The sequence below is a fragment of the Dermochelys coriacea genome, chromosome 1 (assembly GCF_009764565.3).
Source record: "Dermochelys coriacea isolate rDerCor1 chromosome 1, rDerCor1.pri.v4, whole genome shotgun sequence".
Taxonomy (NCBI): Eukaryota; Metazoa; Chordata; order Testudines; family Dermochelyidae; genus Dermochelys; species Dermochelys coriacea.
In genome coordinates, this window is record NC_050068.2 from 230,489,064 (window position 1) to 230,509,883 (window position 20,820).

General features: G+C 44.4%; 2 protein-coding genes across 4 annotated transcripts in view; one reads left to right on the plus strand and one right to left on the minus strand.

Moving 5' to 3' along the window:
* Nucleotides 1–1,012: 1,012 nt before the first annotated feature.
* On the minus strand, nucleotides 1,013–20,737 carry LOC119845307 (putative hydro-lyase KRH_21160). 2 transcript variants are annotated; one of them, XM_043515956.1, is made up of 3 exons: nucleotides 20,346–20,737; nucleotides 12,909–13,022; nucleotides 1,013–1,284 (listed from the first exon to the last, which is right to left on the minus strand). In XM_043515956.1, exons 1-2 carry the CDS (start codon nucleotides 20,735–20,737, stop codon nucleotides 13,010–13,012), a joined length of 405 nt encoding a protein of 134 aa, XP_043371891.1. In that variant the 3' UTR covers nucleotides 1,013–1,284; nucleotides 12,909–13,009. The 2 variants fall into 2 exon arrangements, with proteins under 2 accessions (XP_043371891.1, XP_043371888.1); XM_043515953.1 differs by having other exon boundaries at nucleotides 19,542–20,737.
* The window catches only part of ARFGAP3 (ADP ribosylation factor GTPase activating protein 3), an 81,217-nt gene continuing 81,036 nt past the window's right edge, over nucleotides 20,640–20,820 (plus strand). For both annotated transcript variants that reach the window (XM_038377283.2, XM_038377292.2), the window contains exon 1: nucleotides 20,640–20,771. In XM_038377283.2, the coding sequence (XP_038233211.1) occupies nucleotides 20,703–20,771 (69 nt within the window). In that variant the 5' untranslated portion in view covers nucleotides 20,640–20,702. The remainder of the gene's footprint in view (nucleotides 20,772–20,820) is intronic.

A 20,820-nucleotide genomic window follows, 5' to 3' on the forward strand; every position in this document is an offset into this window, starting at 1 on the left:
TTTAATCTGGTGTCCTCCGATCCGCTTCGAGAGAACAGATGTCCCCACTGCAATAGGTACTGATTGGCAATCTTGTCGACAGCTCAGCAAAGAGACCAAAAATTGAACGGATGTAGAGAAATCCCATCATGGGGCAAGCGTGTAGTTAATTTTCTATGTCTAGGGTTTGGTAGATAATCCGAGAAGCTTCCACTGCTATTTCCAATGGTGTGCTTCTTGAGCAAAGAGGATTTCCTTTTCTAAAACTGACAATCTAGCAGCATCCTTTACAAGCACTAAATTCACTCCAAATTTAAAAGAAAATTAATGTGCTGAGGAAGCTGACATTTCTTTTTCTTGTATATCATCTACCAATGCTAAAAGCAAGAATGGCCCAAGAGGTAATGTTCAATAAGAAGCAACAGGAAGAGTTCACAAAGATTGTTGCCGTTTAAAAATAATGCCATTTAAAAACTTTCACTGATAGCACTAAATTAAAACATTACTGCCGTATTGTATACACAGCAATATCTCCTATTTGGAATGAACGCTGTCAACTCTCTCACACTTATTTTTCTTGAAAAATTAATAAAATTAATTTCTTGCTAATTGTAACATTTTAGTTTAACTGATCTAAAAAATTATTACAAATGCATTTTTCACTATTTATACTGGCTGGCTGCCTCTTGCATTTCACTCTGCTTGGACATTGAAATTACATTAGTCTGCTAAATTGTCATCATTTTCAGGTATTAATACTGCAGTTTTTGCACTGCAAATCAAAACTTGGAGGGAAATGTTTAAATCCTTCTCTCCCATATCGCCCCCCAAAACAAACAAAAACCTTGACAGTTTTTAACACAAAATGTCATGAAAACTATTCTTATTTTTTGAGAAATTCTACATTATGTACTATGCTATCTCTAAGGTTCTACCAGTCAATGACTTTTGGAGTGAGATTTGTTGAAACGATCTCTTTAAAAAATTTTTATCCAAAAATATTAAGATGAAAAAATTTGATGAATCTTTTTGTCTCTACAATACTACTGATGAATTATGATTTCCTTATCTTACTGCTCCTTGTGCTGTTGATATATCAGGTGGTCCAGTTCCTCCATTGGTTACGATCACTCACTATTTATATATGTGGTATATTTTTACATAATCTCAAATGTAGAGGGAAACTTTATTTTGTGACTCTTCTTACCTGTGAGGTCATAAACATGTTGGAAAACCACTCACATTAATTTCAGTCCTCAATGCTGTGGACTGTTGGATTTTTCAGCTGCAATTCATCAAATAAACCTGAAATTACATTGACAATGAAGTAGAAACCAGTGTATATTGATTGTTAGCACACTTGACAATTTGCCATGTGAATTCTGATTCTACACTAAATTAGTGAAATTTTCAAAAGTATGTAAAATTCACAAAGCAGACAGTACTTGTACTTAAAAGTAATCATTAAGTCTATGCCATATAGGCATATCCCATTACTTGCGTTACCATGCACGAGAGCAGGAGTCATTGCCCTCTTCCCTCCCTGTGGGTCAACTATTCTTTATCTATAAAACAGCTGCAGCCCAGGTGCCAGTATAAGCTTCTGTACGCTGTACTACCAGTCTGCTCCAACCTTGAACTGGAAGGGCTGCTCGCAGTGGTGAAAGGGGAATTCAGCCTCTGTGCAAGTGTTCAGCACCTCTTTGGATAAAGCCCTATGTTCCTGGCCTTACTCCTTGAGATTATCAACAAGATTAACAATTGTGGAGAGTGTTGCTGCTGGAATGATGCAAATTTGAAATACTTTAATTCCAAGAGGTTACTGATAATTATACAGCACCACAAGAATGCACAATGCTTTACTGACAAACTAGACATTACAAGTCCTGTCCCTGAGAAGCTTACAGTCTAATTTAGGCCCTGATCCTGTGAGCTGCTGTGTGTGACTAGTCCTCTCTGCCTATTCAGGGCCTCATTGACTTCAGTAGGGTTATATCTGTGCATAAGACTGCTTGTGTGGAACAGTTTTCAGACTCAGGGCCTTAAATTGTAACACTACAATGAATGGCAATAAACAGGGGAGTGGGGATGCAGGAGTGGAAGCGTGCTGTGCTTATTGTTATGTTTAAACCATGTTAGCTTCATTTCAGGGTTTTTGGATAACTAGATTAAAATGTCTAGTGTCCAGAATGAAGGCTGTGGTGATAAGTAATGGGAAGGGTAGGCTGGAAGACGTCTTTGTCTTGCTCTAATTTGCCCCCCGCCTTCCCCCCCAATTCCTTAGTTCAGTGATTCAGTTCCATCTCCATTCTTGAACTTCCCAGTGTTTGAATTGGCTGCCCTTGAAACAACACCTCGTGTGTGCTACTGACTGAAGTAGCTTTATCTGGTAGGATGGATTTTTGCCAATTTTTTTTTGTGTATCTCACTCTGTCTTTACATCCTTGTTTTCTGTTCCGTTCTGCTTCACACAGGTTTGTTAGACCCTCAAGTTTGTTTTAGCTAAAATAGACTCTGGACTAAATTCTTGGCTATCTAATGGGGATGCACCAATCATAAGTCAGCACAGAATTTAGCCCCAAATGTTTTAAATGAATTGCATTAAAATTCAGTAACTAATGCATTAAACTAGCATTTCTCAAATATGGCCACCAGAGACTTTTCTTGCAGCCCCAGCCTCCTGGGCAGTGATGGGTGGGGGGCAAAGCAGTGGTCCCTCCCTGAGGGCCACCAGCAGGAGTTGGACCCTGTCCCCCTCTGGAGACACAAATGCTGGAGGAGGAGGCAGCTAGTGAGTTCCCCACCTTCCTGGGGATGTAGACTTCGGCGCCAGCCTTGGGGTGGTGGGCAGCAGGCTCTGGCCACGGGGATCCTACCCCTGGCTGCAGGGCTCACCCCCCAGTGCCCCTGGCCTCTGCTGCCCCATCATGCATTCCTCCCCTCCATCCCCCACTTCCCGACCTCCCCATCCAATGCTTAATTTGACCTTGGGCTTGCCAGGACTGAGTAAGTCTGCTGCTGTGAAAAGTGATATTTGTATGTTTAATTTGTATGTTTTAGCTAGCAAGTCTTTTTAAAAAAGCAACCAAAAAAAGGGAAAGAAGCAACAACAAAAAAGAACCTGCAGAGCACCTTATGTGTTTCTATTCTGTTTAGGTCCTGTAAAGAAGAGAGACAACTATACATTATTTTTATTATTGGGTCTGCAAAAAGATTCAATAAATTACAATGATTTGGACATGTGTAAGTGCATATCTATTTATTTGTTTTTCCTAAAGTTAATTAAGTATTTTAGGAAAAAGTCAGTGCAGCCACCAGCAAGAGTTGGTGGCCCCACTTTAAAGCCATCAAAAAATTTGTTGTGAGAATCCCTGCATTAAACTGTGTGCAACATAAGTGCCATAGTTTTCAGAAATGGTACATTATGAATCTGCTAATACTACCTTGGAACATAACTGACCCAATTCAATTCTTCAGGCAAAACTTTTATAGACTTCAATGGGAGATGTGTATGAAGACATCAGGATGGGGTTAATCTGTAACAGGTCTAGCAATACTGTCTGCTTGTGCAGGTGCAGAAAGGCTGGGTTAACAAAATAATCATGTTCATGGACCAAGTTCTATTAGAGCTGGCTTGGTCAATAACTATTGCTATGAAGGCTGCAAGAAAGATCATAGTGATGCTTTGCTACATGGATTATTTTATTCAGTCTTATGTGATGCTGAACATAAGGATGCTCTTTGCTCATGGCTAAGGCATATGCGTAATGTGTATTTATAGCTTTACTACACTGGTAACTAAATCATTTGAATAATATATATTTTGCAGTTATGTTATAAATTATATTAATTAATTAATCTCATTCCCTGCACAAAGCCCAAATAACTGGACTTCGGGTTGGGAGTCGTGGCAGCCACCTCCTAACCCACTAGCATGCTGTAGTTAGCTGGAATAACAGCTGCAGGGGGGTTACAAGATTGAACAGTGGCGATTTTGGGTCAGTGTATCCTCATCAAGGTGGACCCACCTGCCCTTCCCTGCTCCAATCTCTCCTTCATACCTGACTATTTAGGACCAATAGTGCATACTAAGCTAGATCTCTTTAACTGACATACCTGCAAAAGGGCAACGCTTGTTATAACATATCAAGACGTGCATGTGTTAATTGGATGTATTTAGGGTGACCACATGTCCTGATTCTATAGGACAGTCCTGATATTTGGGGCTTTGTCTTATATATACACCTATTACCTCCCATCCCGATTTTTCACACTTGCTGTCTGGTCACCCTAGAAGTATTGCACATTATAGTGAGAAAAGAATGTCGTTCTGTATGTTGTTTATGCATGTAACTACATTACCTGTATACTAAATTTAATCAAATAAATCTTAGGCATCTTCAGTAACAACTATGAAATTTAATTAAATAAAACCTCATTTATCCAAATATTTAAAAGTAGCTGAAACTTCAAAACTGGTGCCTGGGTAGGTCACCTATGGCAAATCAGATCTTTATCAACTTTTCAAAAATAATCTCCAGGCTCAGAATCAATATCTCACTCCTGCTAGAGATGAGGAAGGATGGCCCAGTGGTTAGGGCACTAGCCTCAGACTCTGGAGACCCAGGTACAATTCACTGCTCTGCCACAGACTTCATGTATGACCTTGAGGAAGCCACATAGGACCACATTTTGAGGCACCTTTCATTTCTCTGGGGCTGATCTAAATCCCATTGCATGGGAGTTTCAATGAAAAATATGGAAAGACTTCCACTCATAAGATTTGTATTTGGTCCTCAGTACTTCTGTTCCTTATCTGTGAAATGGAGATAACAGAACTGCCTTACCTCACAGGGATGTTGTAAGTATAAATAAATTAATAAATGCATTAAAGATTGTGAGGAGCTCAGATACTATGGTAATGGGGGGACAAAGAAGTACCTAAGATAAATGAGTTATCCCTGCAGCTCATAAAATTGCTTCTAAGGAGCAAATTTTGCCATTGGAATGGATGAGATTGCACCAAATACTTTTGTTTTGTAATCCACAGCTTCCTCTCTGTGAGCACAAATGCTGCCTGTACAGAGTTTATCCTACATACATCTGAACTATGATTAGAATTTCTGTTAGATGGGAAATTCTGATATTTTGACATTTGTTTCTGGCCTAAACTGGGACAAGAAGTAGAAATACCAAAATTTTCAGGGAATGAAAAGTTCTAAAACATTTTTGATTCAGAAATGATGAAACGTCTCATTTTGGTATTTTCTACTGAAATGAAACATTTAGGTATTTTAACATACTTCAGTGTGTTGAACTGACCCAAAACTGACCAGTTCAACATTAAACTGCATCTCCTTGTGGTGCTGCATTGTCTGATGGGAGTTCTAGTTTGGGTACTTGAATGCAGCACCTAGGTTGGTCAGAGAGAGATCACGTTTCATAATGGAAAATGTAGTCTGGCCAGGAAGCCTATCTTATAGGAAAGGCTTGGAGCATGAGATGCCAAACAACAACTCCCCTGAGGCAATACAACACCATAGGAAAACAATACCTAGCTCTTCAATAGCACTTTTCATCCACAGATTTCAAAATGCTTTAAAAGGCAGTCAGTATCATTATCCCCATTAAGAAAAGGAGTACTTGTGGCACCTTAGAGACTAACAAATTTATTAGAGCATAAGCTTTCGTGAGCTACAGCTCACTTCATCGGATGCATTTGGTGGAAAAAACAGAGGAGAGATTTATATACACTAACACAGAGAACATGAAACAATGGGTTTATCATACACACTGTAAGGAGAGTGATCACTTAAGATAAGCCATCACCAACAGCAGGGGGGGGAAGGAGGAAAACCTTTCATGGTGACAAGCAGGTAGGCTAATTCCAGCAGTTAACAAGAATATCAGAGGAACAGTGGGGGGTGGGGTGGGAGGGAGAAATACCATGGGGAAATAGTTTTACTTTGTGTAATGACTCATCCATTCCCAGTCTCTATTCAAGCCTAAGTTAATTGTATCCAGTTTGTAAATTAATTCCAATTCAGCAGTCTCTCGTTGGAGTCTGTTTTTGAAGCTTTTTTGTTGAAGTATAGCCACTCTTAGGTCTGTGATCGAGTGACCAGAGAGATTGAAGTGTTCTCCAACTGGTTTTTGAATGTTATAATTCTTGACGTCTGATTTGTGTCCATTCATTCTTTTACGTAGAGACTGTCCAGTTTGGCCAATGTACATGGCAGAGGGGCATTGCTGGCACATGATGGCATATATCACATTGGTAGATGCGCAGGTGAACGAGCCTCTGATAGTGTGGCTGATGTGATTAGGCCCTATGATGGTATCCCCTGAATAGATATGTGGACAGAGTTGGCAACGGGCTTTGTTGCAAGGATAGGTTCCTGGGTTAGTGGTTCTGTTGTGTGGTGTGTGGTTGCTGGTGAGTATTTGCTTCAGATTGGGGGGCTGTCTGTAAGCAAGGACTGGTCTGTCTCCCAAGATCTGAGAGAGCGATGGCTCGTCCTTCAGGATAGGTTGTAGATCCTTGATGATGCGTTGGAGGGGTTTTAGTTGGGGGCTGAAGGTGATGGCTAGTGGCGTTCTGTTGTTTTCTTTGTTGGGCCTGTCCTGTAGTAGGTGACTTCTGGGTACTCTTCTGGCTCTGTCAATCTGTTTCTTCACTTCAGCAGGTGGGTACTGTAGTTGTAGGAATGCATGATAGAGATCTTGTAGGTGTTTGTCTCTGTCTGAGGGGTTGGAGCAAATGCGGTTATATCGTAGCGCTTGGCTGTAGACAATGGATCGAGTGGTATGATCTGGATGAAAGCTAGAGGCATGTAGGTAGGAATAGCGGTCAGTAGGTTTCCGATATAGGGTGGTGTTTATGTGACCATCGCTTATTAGCACCGTAGTGTCCAGGAAGTGGATCTCTTGTGTGGACTGGTCCAGGCTGAGGTTGATGGTGGGATGGAAATTGTTGAAATCATGGTGGAATTCCTCAAGAGCTTCTTTTCCATGGGTCCAGATGATGAAGATGTCATCAATGTAGCGCAAGTAGAGTAGGGGCATTAGGGAACAAGAGCTGAGGAAGCGTTCTTAGTCAGCCATAAAAATGTTGGCATACTGTGGGGCCATGCGGGTACCCATCGCAGTGCCGCTGATTTGAAGGTATACATTGTCACCAAATGTGAAATAGTTATGGGTCAGGACAAAGTCACAAAGTTCTGCCACCAGGTTAGCCGTGACAGTATCGGGGATACTGTTCCTGACGGCTTGTAGTCCATCTTTGTGTGGAATGTTGGTGTAGAGGGCTTCTACATCCATAGTGGCTAGGATGGTGTTTTTAGGAAGATCACCAATGGACTGTAGTTTCCTCAGGAAATCGGTGGTGTCTCGAAGATAGCTGGGAGTGCTGGTAACGAAGGGCCTGAGGAGGGAGTCTACATAGCCAGACAATCCTGCTGTCAGGGTGCCAATGCCTGAGATGATGGGGCGTCCAGGATTTCCAGGTTTATGGATCTTGGGTAGCAGATAGAATACCCCAGGTCCTGGCTCCAGGGGTGTGTCTGTGCGGATTTGTTCTTGTGCTTTTTCAGGGAGTTTCTTGAGCAAATGCTGTAGTTTCTTTTGGTAACTCTCAGTGGGATCAGAGGGTAATGGCTTGTAGAAAGTGGTGTTGGAGAGCTGCCTAGTAGCCTCTTGTTCATACTCTGACCTATTCATGATGACGACAGCACCTCCTTTGTCAGCCTTTTTGATTATGATGTCAGAGTTGTTTCTGAGGCTGTGGATGGCACTGTGTTCTGCATGGCTACATCTACAGTACCCACCTGCTGAAGTGAAGAAACAGATTGACAGAGCCAGAAGAGTACCCAGAAGTCACCTACTACAGGACAGGCCCAACAAAGAAAACAACAGAACGCCACTAGCCATCACCTTCAGCCCCCAACTAAAACCCCTCCAACGCATCATCAAGGATCTACAACCTATCCTGAAGGACGAGCCATCGCTCTCTCAGATCTTGGGAGACAGACCAGTCCTTGCTTACAGACAGCCCCCCAATCTGAAGCAAATACTCACCAGCAACCACACACCACACAACAGAACCACTAACCCAGGAACCTATCCTTGCAACAAAGCCCGTTGCCAACTCTGTCCACATATCTATTCAGGGGATACCATCATAGGGCCTAATCACATCAGCCACACTATCAGAGGCTCGTTCACCTGCGCATCTACCAATGTGATATATGCCATCATGTGCCAGCAATGCCCCTCTGCCATGTACATTGGCCAAACTGGACAGTCTCTACGTAAAAGAATGAATGGACACAAATCAGACGTCAAGAATTATAACATTCAAAAACCAGTTGGAGAACACTTCAATCTCTCTGGTCACTCGATCACAGACCTAAGAGTGGCTATCCTTCAACAAAAAAGCTTCAAAAACAGACTCCAACGAGAGACTGCTGAATTGGAATTAATTTGCAAACTGGATACAATTAACTTAGGCTTGAATAGAGACTGGGAATGGATGAGTCATTACACAAAGTAAAACTATTTCCCCATGGTATTTCTCCCTCCCACCCCACCCCCCACTGTTCCTCTGATATTCTTGTTAACTGCTGGAATTAGCCTACCTGCTTGTCACCATGAAAGGTTTTCCTCCTTCCCCCCCCTGCTGTTGGTGATGGCTTATCTTAAGTGATCACTCTCCTTACAGTGTGTATGATAAACCCATTGTTTCATGTTCTCTGTGTGTGTGTATATAAATCTCTCCTCTGTTTTTTCCACCAAATGCATCCGATGAAGTGAGCTGAGCTCACGAAAGCTTATGCTCTAATAAATTTGTTAGTCTAAGGTGCCACAAGTACTCCTTTTCTTTTTGCGAATACAGACTAACACGGCTGCTACTCTGAAACCTGTGATTATCCCCATTGTACAGTTTAATGTTGAACTGACTTGAAACCAAACATTGTGGGTCAGTATAAAAAATCCAAAACATTTAGGTTACGATTGAACTAACCCAAAACTAAATACTTTGGTTTTCCCGGTGGCAAATTTTGATTCTTCTTCCATTCAATCTCAGGTGCATGAGCACCCAGTGCACCAGAGTTGGAGATTTTTCCCTTAGCGGTATCCATTGGGGCATGCACTTCTGCTGCTCTGTGCTCCTACACAATGGTATAAAGGGAGGAGTCTCGCCTGACCCCACTCGTTTTCTTCTTACTGCCCATGTTTGGCAGTCGGAGCATGTTTGCTTGCTTCGGCAAGTTTTTCCTTTCAGTTAGATTGTTTTTCCTCATGTATATAGTTTTGTACTTGTTCAGAGTTAGCTTAGTGTAAGTTCAATTTCTTAGTTGTTTTCGATAGTTAGTGGAGTGTTGATTCCCACTTGTTCTAGGTGCCAATACCTGGTAATTGGGAATGCTTCTGTCTTTGAGCTTTCAGTTTTTGCATAGGATGCAGAAAATTTGTGCTGGTGAGCGACCCTCATTCTCTATGTCAAAAGTGCCTTGGTGAGGGTCATTTCTGGGACAGGTATCAGTAGGGACTTTAGTCCCCGAACTAAAAGATAGGGAGATGAAGCTCTATCACCTTCTGATGGAAGCAGCCCTGTGTTCACCTCCAAAGCCTTCCTGTTTGGGGCAGGCCCTGAGCATTTCTGTTTTAGTCAGAGGTGCCCCTCCAGACATTACTGAGTCTTGGTGCTGCTCTACTTCTCCAGTACTGAGGAAAAAACGTTGGCAGGATGCTTCAAAGGACTCATCTCCCAAGAGATCAAGGATCCCCATACCATCAACGAGTAAACAGACTGGGAAGCAGCGTAGAGTATCCTTAGAAAAGAGGCTGTTCAGTGCCAATGGCATCTCATGCAGGGTTGTCGACTCTGACACTGGTGCCTGGGCCATTGAGACTGATCACTGCATTTGAACCGATGCATTCTGCCATACTGACTGCTTTGATGCAACAACAGCAACATCAAGGGAAACTCTCGGTACCAGTGATGTCTGAGGCACATGCTGCAATGCAAGACCTCCTATGCTGCTTAGTTCTGGCCTCTCCAGCACTACAGGGGACACCTCACCTGGTACTGCAAACCCTCAGTCTGCATTAGACCTGCCTGCAGGTAGAAATCAGTTTCCAGTACTGTGGGCAGTTTGAGACCCTCCTGCATCTCCTTGTCTGGTGCTGTTCAGAGGCAAGCCCATATGCTTCCCTTGCTACCATCATCTTCAGAGTCTTGGTAGCGTTCCTTGGCACTTAGGGGTATCATGCGCCCCTGGTCAGTGACTTGGACTCATCTTTGGAATCTGAGATTAGGTCATATATGCCTCAGTCCTGAGATGAGAGAAGCATTACTCTCCATCACCAAGGGGTTTTCGCTCTTGGTATCCAGCAGAGGTTCCATGTTGCTCAAGGGTCTTGGATCCTTGATCTGGAAGAGGTTGGGGTCCAATGCCTTAAAAGTGGCCATATTGCAGCCCATGAGGTTTTCCTTCCACCATCAGATCTTCCCTATGCCTTCCTCCCTCCATATCCCCAAGTAGATGCTAGGAAAGTTTGCATGAAGAAGCTTGTGAGTTGGGTACTGAGCAGGAGCAAACTGCTTCAGCAGAACCTCCCTTGGAATTATAGGAAGCTCCATCTCAATCTCCTCTGCATTTCTCATCTTCATCACCCATAAGTAGGGCCCTACCAAATTCACAGTCCATTTTGGTTAATTTCACGGCCAGGAGGTTTTAAAATGAGTCAGTTTCACATTTTCAGATGCATACATCTGAAATGTCACAATGTTGTAATCTTGGGGGTACTGACCCAAAGGCGGTCAAAGGTGGGAGGGTTGCAAGGCCTTTGTAGGAGGGTTGTGGGAATGCCATCCTTACTTCTGCCCTGCTCCTGGCAGTGGTGCTTCCTTCATAGCTGGGCAGCCAGAGAGGAAGGCTGCTGGCCAGGCACTCGGCTCTAAACCCAGTGCCACCGCCAGCAGCAGCGCAGAAGTGAGGGTCGCAGGGCATGGGGAGTGGGTTACCATATGTCTGGTTTCCTAGCAGCCTCCTGGCATGAAGGGCTAACGTCTGGAGCTGAAGCCTCCCGGCATGGGATGGTGATGGCTGGAGCTGCCAGAGGCTCCCAGAGGTGGGTCTGACCTGCCCTGGGAGCAGCCCCTGCAGGGGAAGAAGTTTTGTCTCTCACCATCCCTGGCCAGGTTTAGCAGCTGGAGCCCTGTGGTGGGTAGGAGCCTCCAGCTAGCTGCCAGATTTCATGGGGGAGGTAAGATTTCAGCGTCCATGATGCGTTTTTCACAGCTGTGAATTTGCTAAGGCCCTACCCATAAGATGGTGATGACTGGAGTGTCCTCACCTCTACAGAATGATTACAGTGCCTATCAGTTAAGAGAGTTGCTTCCTCCCTGGACATACAGGTGGAGGTAGTTCAGGAGAGCTCACATAGATTGGTGGATATTTATCATCAGGTCCCTCCTGAGTAGCTCTCTCCATAAATGAAGACATTCTGGAACCCACAAGGGTTTTGTGTAAACCACCAACAGCCAAAAGGACTGAGTGGAGGTACCACGTCTCCTCATGGGATTTGAGCATTTTTACAGCATGCTTCTACCTCAAAGTTGAAAAACTGGACTACAGTTTCATATCCTGAACCAACAAGCCTTGCTGGGTAGATATGATTTCTCCCTCTGGGACCATGTTAAGTTGGTGAACAAGTTACCAGAGGATGACAGGCAAGACTTTCAGCCAGTAGTAGAAGAGGGAAAGCTGGTAGCTAGTATGTCTCTCCAGGCTTCATTGGATGGGGCATATTCTGCAGTCATGGCCATGACATCTGCGATCTCAACACACAGATTATTCATAGCTTCCATCGCTGGGTCTGCCAGAGGAGGTCCAACAGACTATCAGGATCTCCGATTTGAGGGATCAACCCTCTTTTCCTAGCAGATTGATCAGCTTCAGTCTCAAGGACTCCAGGGCTACGTTGAAGTCTTTAAGGATTTATACTCTGCTCCCTAAAAAGATGCAATTCCGCCTTCAATCATTCCACCACTACAATTCCTTTATGCCTAGGAATCCTGATCCATCTAGAAGAAAGGGGAAGCGTCACAGGAGGAAATTACGACCTCCTTACTTTTGGTCTTTAGCAAGCTCATCCAGATAGCCTGGAAATTCTAAGCAGGTCTTTTTGACAGCCTTGCAAAGGATAGTTTACCAGTTTGCCTTATGCCAGCTTCTCCTATCCCTGAGTTTTCCAACAAGTTATCCTACTTTCTACCTGCTTGGACCCATATTCCCACAGATCAGTCGGTCCTAAGCATTGTGGAGTTGCGATACACCCTTAGTTTTTCTATCCCTCCTTTCTACCACCCTTCCCCATCCTTTTCAGGGACCACTCTGACAAGGAGTTTGTCCTTTGGGAGATGCAGCCTCTTGTCCTGTTGGGAGCTATTGAGGAGATCCCTCCTTTACCCATAGGAAAATGCACACTACTCCCTATTCCAAAGGCAAAAGGAGGTCTCAACCCCATATTAGGCTCATGAGAGCTAAACAAATAGATAAAGAAAATACCGTTTTCTATGGTCATCCTGACCAAATCGCCTCCCTAGTTCCCGGTGACTGGTATGCTGTCCTTGACTTAAAGGACACTTATTTTCATATTTCAGAGTAGCAGCCATGTTAGTCTGTATCCGCAAAAAGAAAAGGAGTACTTGAGGCACCTTAGAGACTAACAAATGTATTTAAGCATTAGCTTTTGTGAGCTACAGCTATCTGTCAAAGCCACAGGGATTCCTCAGATTTATAGTCAATGAATCCCATTATCAGTTTACAGTTCTGCCCTCTGGCCTATCCATGCATTATTTACAAAATTCATGACAATGATGACTATGTTCCTAAAGAGATTAGGAGTATGTGTTTCCATACCTGGAAGACTGTTTGGTGAAGGGTCAGTCCAGGTAGAATTCAATGTGACCAAGATCCAGTCCCTCTTCAGAGTTTTGGGGCTGCTGATCAATAAGGACAAGTCAGTCTTCTCCCCTGTTCAGAGGATAGAGATTATAGGGACAGTCCTGGATTTCACAGTAGGGTGAGCTTTCCTCCCACAAACCAGATTCTAAACTGTTAGTCATTTCATTAGATTTGAAGGCTCATCCAACCATAACCATAAGGAACTGCCTCAGACTTGTGGGGTACATGGCCTCATGTACATATGTTTGGCATGTCATTCTTTGTCTCAGGAAGTTGCAGAGCTGAGTGAGCTCAGTGTACCTCCCAATTCCTCATCAACCTGACATGGTAGTTTGAGTGCCCACGGGAGTAGCCTCCTTGGACTTGTGGATGGATGCAGCCAATGTACAGGTGGGAGTTACCTTTGTCACCCCCACAACCCACGCTGATTCTGGTTACAGATGCTTCTTCTAGAAGTTAGAGAGCCTACCTGGAGGTACTACAGACTCAAGGTCTCCGGTCTCTCCATATAAATGTGAGGCAGTTGAGCCATTCATCTAACCTGCCAGGCTTTCCTCCCCCACATCAAGTGAAATAATTTACTTTTTTTATGGACAACATAGGAGAAACGTTCACAGAATCATAGAAATGTCTTCCTGGAAAGGATCTTGAGAAGTCATTGAGTCCAACCTCTTGCACTGTGATATGACCAAGTAAACCTACACCATCCCTGATGGATGTTTCTCCAACCTATTCTTAAAAACCTCAAATGATGGGGATTCCACACCATCCCTTGGAAGCCTATTCCAGTGCTTAACTACCCTTGTAGTTAGAAAGTTTTTCTTAATATTTAACCTAAATCATCCTTGGTGCAGAATAAGCTCATTACTTCTTGTCATACCTTCCATGGACATGGAGAACAACTGATCACTGCCTTCTACATAACAGCCCTTAACATAGATGAAGACTGTTATCAGGTCCCCCAGAGTTATCTTTTCTAAATTTTAAACATACCCAGTTTATTTACCCTTCCTTCACTGATCAAGTTTAAGCTTTAATTTTTTTTGCTCTCCTCTGGACTCTCTCCAATTTGTCCATCTTTCCTAAGTGTGGTACCCAGAATTGGACATAGTACTTCAGCTCAGGCATCACCAGTGCCAAGTAATGGGAGTTGCCTCCTGTGTCTTACATACACTACTCCTGTTAATACACCCCAGAATAATATTAGCCTTTTTTGCAGCTGTATAACAGAAATTAACTCATTTACTAAATCTGTGATCCATTATAATCCTAGATCTTTTTCAGCAGTATAACCATCTAGCCAGTTATTCCCATTTTGTAGTTGTGCATTGATTTTTTTCTTCGTAAGTGAAGTACTTTGCACTACTTTATTGAATTTCATCTTGCTGAATTCAGACCAATTCTCTAATTTGTCAACATCACTTTTAATTCTAATCCTGTCCTCCGAAGTTCTTGCAACTCCTCAAAGCTTGGTGTCATCTGCACATTTTATAAGCATATTGTCCACTCCATTATCCAAGTCATTAGTGCATACATTAAACAGTAGTGGCCCCAGAATGACCCCTGTGGATCCCCAATAGACATGTTCTCCTAGTTTGACAGTGACTCTTTAACTACTCCTTGAGTGTAGTCTTTCAACCAGTTACCTTATAGTAACTTCAGGTAGACCGCATTTCCCTAGCTTCCTTACGAGAATGTCATGTGGGACTGTGTCAAAAGCCAGATATGAAGAAAAGCTCTGGTGTGTAGCTCAAAGTCATCTCTCTTCCATCAACAAAAGTTGATCTAATAAAAGATATTTACTTTACCCATCTTGTTTTACTAAAATCCCCCAGCCACTAAGCCAGTAATCCTGTCAAGGAAATAAATTAGGTTAGTTTGGCATAATTTGTTTTTGACAAATCCACGTTGGCTATTCCTTATAACCATATTATCTTCCAAGTGCTTACAAAATAATTGTTTAATAATTTGTTCCTGTATCTTTCCAAGTATCAAAGTTAGGCTGACTGGTCTGTAATTCCTCAGGTCTTTGTGCCCCTTTTTAAAGACAGGCACTATGTTTGCCCTTCTCCAGTCTTCTGGGACCTCCCTCATCCTTCAGGAGTTCTCAAAGATACAGTAGATTCATAGATACTAAGGTCAGAAGGGACCTTTCTGATCATCTAGTCCGACCTCCTGCACAGCGCAGGCCACAGAATCTCACCCACCCACTCCTACGAAAAACCTCACCTATGTCTGAACTATTGAAGTCCTCAAATCATGGTTTAAAGACTTCAAGGAGCAGAGAAGCCTCCCTCAAGTCACCCATGCTACAGAAGAAGGCGAAAAACCTCCAGGGCCTCTCCAATCTGCCCTGGAGGAAAATTCCTTCCCAACCCCAAATATGGCAGTCAGCTAAACCCTGAGCACATGGGCAAGATTCACCAGCTAGATACTACAGAAAATTCTTTCCTGGGTAACTCAGATCCCATCCATCTAATATCCCATCTCAGGGGATTAGGCCTATTTACCCTGAATATTTAAAGATCAATTACTTACCAAAATCACATTATCCCATCATACCATCTCCTCCATAAACTTACCGAGTAGAATCTTAAACCAGATAGATCTTTTGCCCTCACTGCTTCCCTTGGAAGGCTATTCCAAAACTTCATTCCTCTGATGGTTAGAAACCTTCGTCTTATTTCAAGTCTAAACTTCCTGGTGGCCAGTTTATACCCATTTGTTCTTGTGTCCACATTGGTGCTGAGCTGAAATAATTCCTCTCCCTTTCCTGTATTTATTCCTCTGATATATTTATAGAGAGCAATCATATCTCCCCTCAACCTTCTTTTAGTTAGGCTAAACAAGCCAAGCTCCTTAAGTCTCCTTTCATAAGACAAGTTTTCCATTCCTCGGATCATCCTAGTAGCCCTTCTCTGTACCTGCTCCAGTTTGAATTCATCCTTTTTAAACATGGGAGACCAGAACTGCACACAGTATTCTAGGTGAGGTCTCACCAGTGCCTTGTATAATGGTACTAAAACCTCCTTATCCTTACTGGAAATGCCTCTCCTGATGCATCCCAAAACCGCATTAGCTTTTTTCACAGCCATATCACATTGGCAGCTCATAGTCATCCTATGATCAACCAATATTCCAAGGTCCTTCTCCTCTTCCGTTACTTCTAATTGATGCGTCCCCAACTTGTAACTAAAATTCTTGTTATTAATCCCTAAATGCATAACCTTACACTTCTCACTATTAAATTTCATCCTATTCATACTATTACTCCAGTTTACAAGGTCATCCAGATCCTCCTGTATAATATCCCGATCCTTCTCTGAATTGGCAATACCTCCCAGCTTTGTATCATCTGCAAACTTTATTAGCACACACCCACTTTTTGTGCCAAGGTCAGTGATAAAAAGATTAAATAAGACTGGTCCCAAAACCGATCCCTGAGGAACTCCACTGGTAATCTCCCTCCAACCTGACAGTTTGCCTTTCAGTAGGACCCGCTGCAGTCTCCCCTTTAACCAATTCCTTATCCGCCTTTTGATGTTCATATTGATCCCCATCTTCTCCAATTTAACTAATAATTCCCCATGTGGCACGGTATCAAATGCCTTACTGAAATCTAGGTAAACTAGATCCACTGCATTTCCTTTATCTAAAAAATCTGTTACTTTTTCAAAAAAGGAGATTAGGCTGGTTTGGCACGATCTACCTTTTGTAAAACCATGTTGTATTTTGTCCCATTTACCATTGACTTCAATGTCCTTAACTAATTTCTCCTTCAAAATTTTTTCCAGGACCTTGCATACTACAGATGTCAAACTAACTGGCCTGTAGTTACCCGGATCACTTTTTTTTCCTTTCTGGGAAAATTGCTAGTAATTGCTAGTGGTTCTGAAATTGCTTCAGCTAACTCTTGAGTAGCTACTGGTGAATTTCATTGGGCCCTGCCAACTTGAATATATCTAATTTACCTAAATATTCTTTAACCTGTTCTTTCCCTATTTTGGCTTGTATTACTTTCCCTTTCTTCATATTATTTGTGTGAACATCTGGTCACCATTAACCTTTCTAGTGAAGACTAATGCAAAATAGGCATTTAAAACCTCAGCTTTCTTGATGTCATCGATTATTAGCTCTCCTTCCCCACTAAGTAGAGGAACTATGTTTTCCTTCATCTTTCTCTTGCTCCTAATCTATTTAAAGAACCTCTTCGGGTTATTGCTCTTTATGTCCCCTGCTAGATGTAACTTATGTTCTACGTCAACAGACAGGGGAGGGGCCTGATCGGATTGTCTCTGCCAAGAGGAGATACAGCTTTATGAGTTTTGTATCACCGATGCGATTCACTTCAAAGCGTCCCACCTTCCAGGTGATCAGAACAGTCTGGCAGACCACTTGAGCAGAACTTTCACCAGATGATGAAAAAATGGGGGTTGCCATACCAACTCTCATGTTAGAGTTGGTATGGCAACCCCTATTTTTTCATGCTGTGTGTGTGTGTGTGTGTATCTATATAGATATCTATATATCTGTATTTTCCACTGCATGCATCTGATGAAGTGGGCTTTAGCCCACAAAAGCTTATGTTCAAATAAATTTGTTAGTCTCTAAGGTGCCACAAGTACTCCTCGTTCTTTTTATTCCATTATAAATTTCTATTTTCAGGTGCTTATAAACATTTGTAAGTATTCTTCACTGCCTCAGGCCCCCTTCTTCCTTCCAGACAACTCTAGCCACCCACCTCCACCTGCCTCTATGATATCCCGATTTCATAGGGACAGTCCCGATTTTGCAGTCTTTTTCTTATATAGGCTCCTATTTCCCCCCCCCCCCACTGTCCCAATTTTTCACATTTGCTGTCTGGTCACTCTACCTGCCTCTGACACAGCCCTGGTACCATCCCCTTTCTGAGCAGCATCAGATTTATCACACTGTCCCCTGCTAGTTGGGATCTTTTCAACTGAGTGGTATTGGCACCCTAACAGCAGGATTGTCTGGCTATGTGGACTCTCTTCTCAGGCCCTACGCTACCAGCTCTCCCAGCTATCTTCGAGACACCACTGACTTCCTGAGGAAACTACAATCCATCGGTGATCTTCCTAAAAACACCATCTTGGCCACTATGGATGTAGAAGCCCTCTACACCAACATTCCACACAAAGATGAACTACAGGCTATCAGGAACAGTATCCCCGATAATGTCACGGCAAACCTGGTGGCTGACCTTTGTGTCTTTGTCCTCATCCATAACTATTTCACATTTGGGGACAATGTATACCTTCAAATCAGCAGCACTGTGATGGGTACCCGCATGGCCCCACAGTATGCCAACATTTTTATGGCTGACTAAGAACGCTTCCTTAGCTCTTATCCCCTAATGCCCCTACTCTACTTGCACTACATTGATGACATCTTCATCATCTGGACCCATGGAAAAGAAGCCCTTGAGGAATTCCATGATTTCAACAATTTCCATCCCACCATCAACCTCAGCCTGGATTGATCCACACAAGCGGTCTATTTCCTGTACACTACTGTGCTAATAAGCGATGGTCACATAAACACCACCCTATATCGGAAACCTACTGACTGCTATACTTGCCTTCAGCTTCCATCCGTGACACACCACACGAGCCATTGTCTACAGCCAAGCTCTAAGATACAACCGCATTTGCTCCAATCCTCAGACAGAGACAAACACCTACAAGATCTCTATCAAGCGGTCTTAAAACTACACTACCCACCTGCTGCAGTGAAGAAACAGATTGACAGAGCCAGAAGAGTACCCAGATGTCACCTACTACAGGACAGGCCCAACGAAGAAAATAACAGAATGCCATTAGCTGTCACCTTCAGCCCTCAACTAAAACCTCTCCAGTGAATCATCAAAGACCTACAACCTATCCTGAAAAATGATCCCTCACTCTCACAGATCTTGGGAGACAGACCAGTCCTCGCTTACGGATAGCCCCCCAACCTGAAGCAAATAGACTCCAGCAACCACACACCACACAACAGAACCACTAACCCAGGAACCTATCCTTGCAACAAAGTCCGATGCCAACTCTATCCACGTATTTATTCAAGTGACACCATCATCGGACCTAATCACATTAGCCACGCCATCAGGAGCTCATTCACCTGCGCATCTACCAATGTGATATATGCCATCATGTGCCGGCAATGCCCTCTGCCATATACATTGACTAAACCAGACAGTCTCTAAGCAAAAGAATAAATGGACACAACTCTGACATCAGGAATCTATAACATTCAAAAACCGGTAGGAGAACACTTCAGCCTCTCTGGCCACTCAGTAAAAGACTTAAGGGTGGCAGTTCTGCAACAGAAAAGCTTTAAAAAGAGAAACTGCTGAGCTTGAATTAATATGCATACTGGATACCATTAACTTGGGTTTGAATAGAGATTGGGAGTGGCTGGGTCCTTACACATATTGAATCTATTTCCCCATGTTAAGCATTCTCATACCTACTTGTCAACTGCCTAAATGGGTCACCTTTATTATCACTTCAGAAGTTTTTTTTCCTCCTGCTGATACTAGTTTATCTTAACTAATTAGCCTCTTACAGTTTGCATGGCAAATTCCACCTTCTCTGTATGTGTACATATTGCTTCTTACTGCATGTTCCATTCAGTGCAGCCGATGAAGTGAGCTGGAGCTCAGGAAAGTTTATGCTCTAATAAATTTGTTAGTCTCTAAGGTGCCCCAACCACGCCTGATTTGTTTGCGGCTGTAGACTAACACAGCGGCTCTTCTGCACCCCTACATAATCAGGTTTGGCAGCATTCCCTTTTTAAAATCTTTGATCAATTTCAACGTTCCTAGTGGTGTGAAATTATGGGGTGGGGGGAAATCACCATTCTGTGAAATATACCAAGTAAATATCCCCCCATCAAATCCTAGTAGGGGCTCCAGCCGCATTTTTTCTTTGCCTGTGGGTAAGTTCTGAGGGCGGGGGCTGAGGCTACGTTCCCCTGGGGCGGTGTGCGTACGAGGACACGGACGTTAGCTGCCAGGGATCGAGTCCTTCCTTCCACGCGGCCGTGTGCGCAATGTTAAGGCCGCGGCTGGGAGCGGGCGGCAGGGGAGTCGGGAAGGCTTTGCGGAGCGCGACGGCCGCTTCGCGGGGGTCCAGGAACGCGGAGGCGGGGCGGGAGAGAGGCTGGAGACGGGGAAACCGAAGCAGCCTGAGACGAAGTGCCTTGCCCCCCCCCCCCCCGTCAGCGGCGGCGGGGCGGGCTCCTGCCGCCTCGCCTCTCCCGCTCCGATGGCTGGTTTGGGTGGCGGCGGGTACGACGAGCACAAAGCGAAGGCGAGCGGGGCGCGGGGGGCAGCGGACATTAGCGGCTGGTAAAGCCCTCAGGACACACCACGGCCAGCCGGGACGTGGCGCGGCGGCTCCGGCAGGCTCCGGCGGAGGCCTCTCGCGGGAAGCTCCTCGGGGGGTTTCCATCTCCCTCTTGCCCCGTCGTCTCGCGGTGCAGCCCGAAGTCCCCTGGCTCCGCCTTCGCTCGGCCGCCGGGGTAAAGTGGCGGTTGGCGGGAGCCACTCCCGCCCCCGGCCGAGGAGGAACGTGGACGGCGGCTTCCCGCGCAGCGCCCCGCCCCTCGCGGGCCGGCCCGCTCAGCGCCCGCCCCATCCGTCCGTGCTGCGTGCGAGGGCGGCCGGATCCTTCGCTCTCCTGCCCTGCGGCCGCCGCCGACAGCGGCCCGCCGCGCGGCGTGGCCATGTGCGAGCCCCGCAAGCAGGACATTGTCGCCATCTTCAAGCGGCTCCGCGCCGTCCCCACCAACAAGGTAACGGGGCAGCGGTCGGGCGGGAGCCGGCGCTGGGGGGCGGGGAGAG

What these genes read in the sequence shown, in the direction of transcription:
- LOC119845307 (XM_043515953.1), bottom strand. Translation starts at nt 20,737, where the DNA reads ATGGCGACAATGTCCTGCTTGCGGGGCTCGCACATGGCCACGCCGCGC.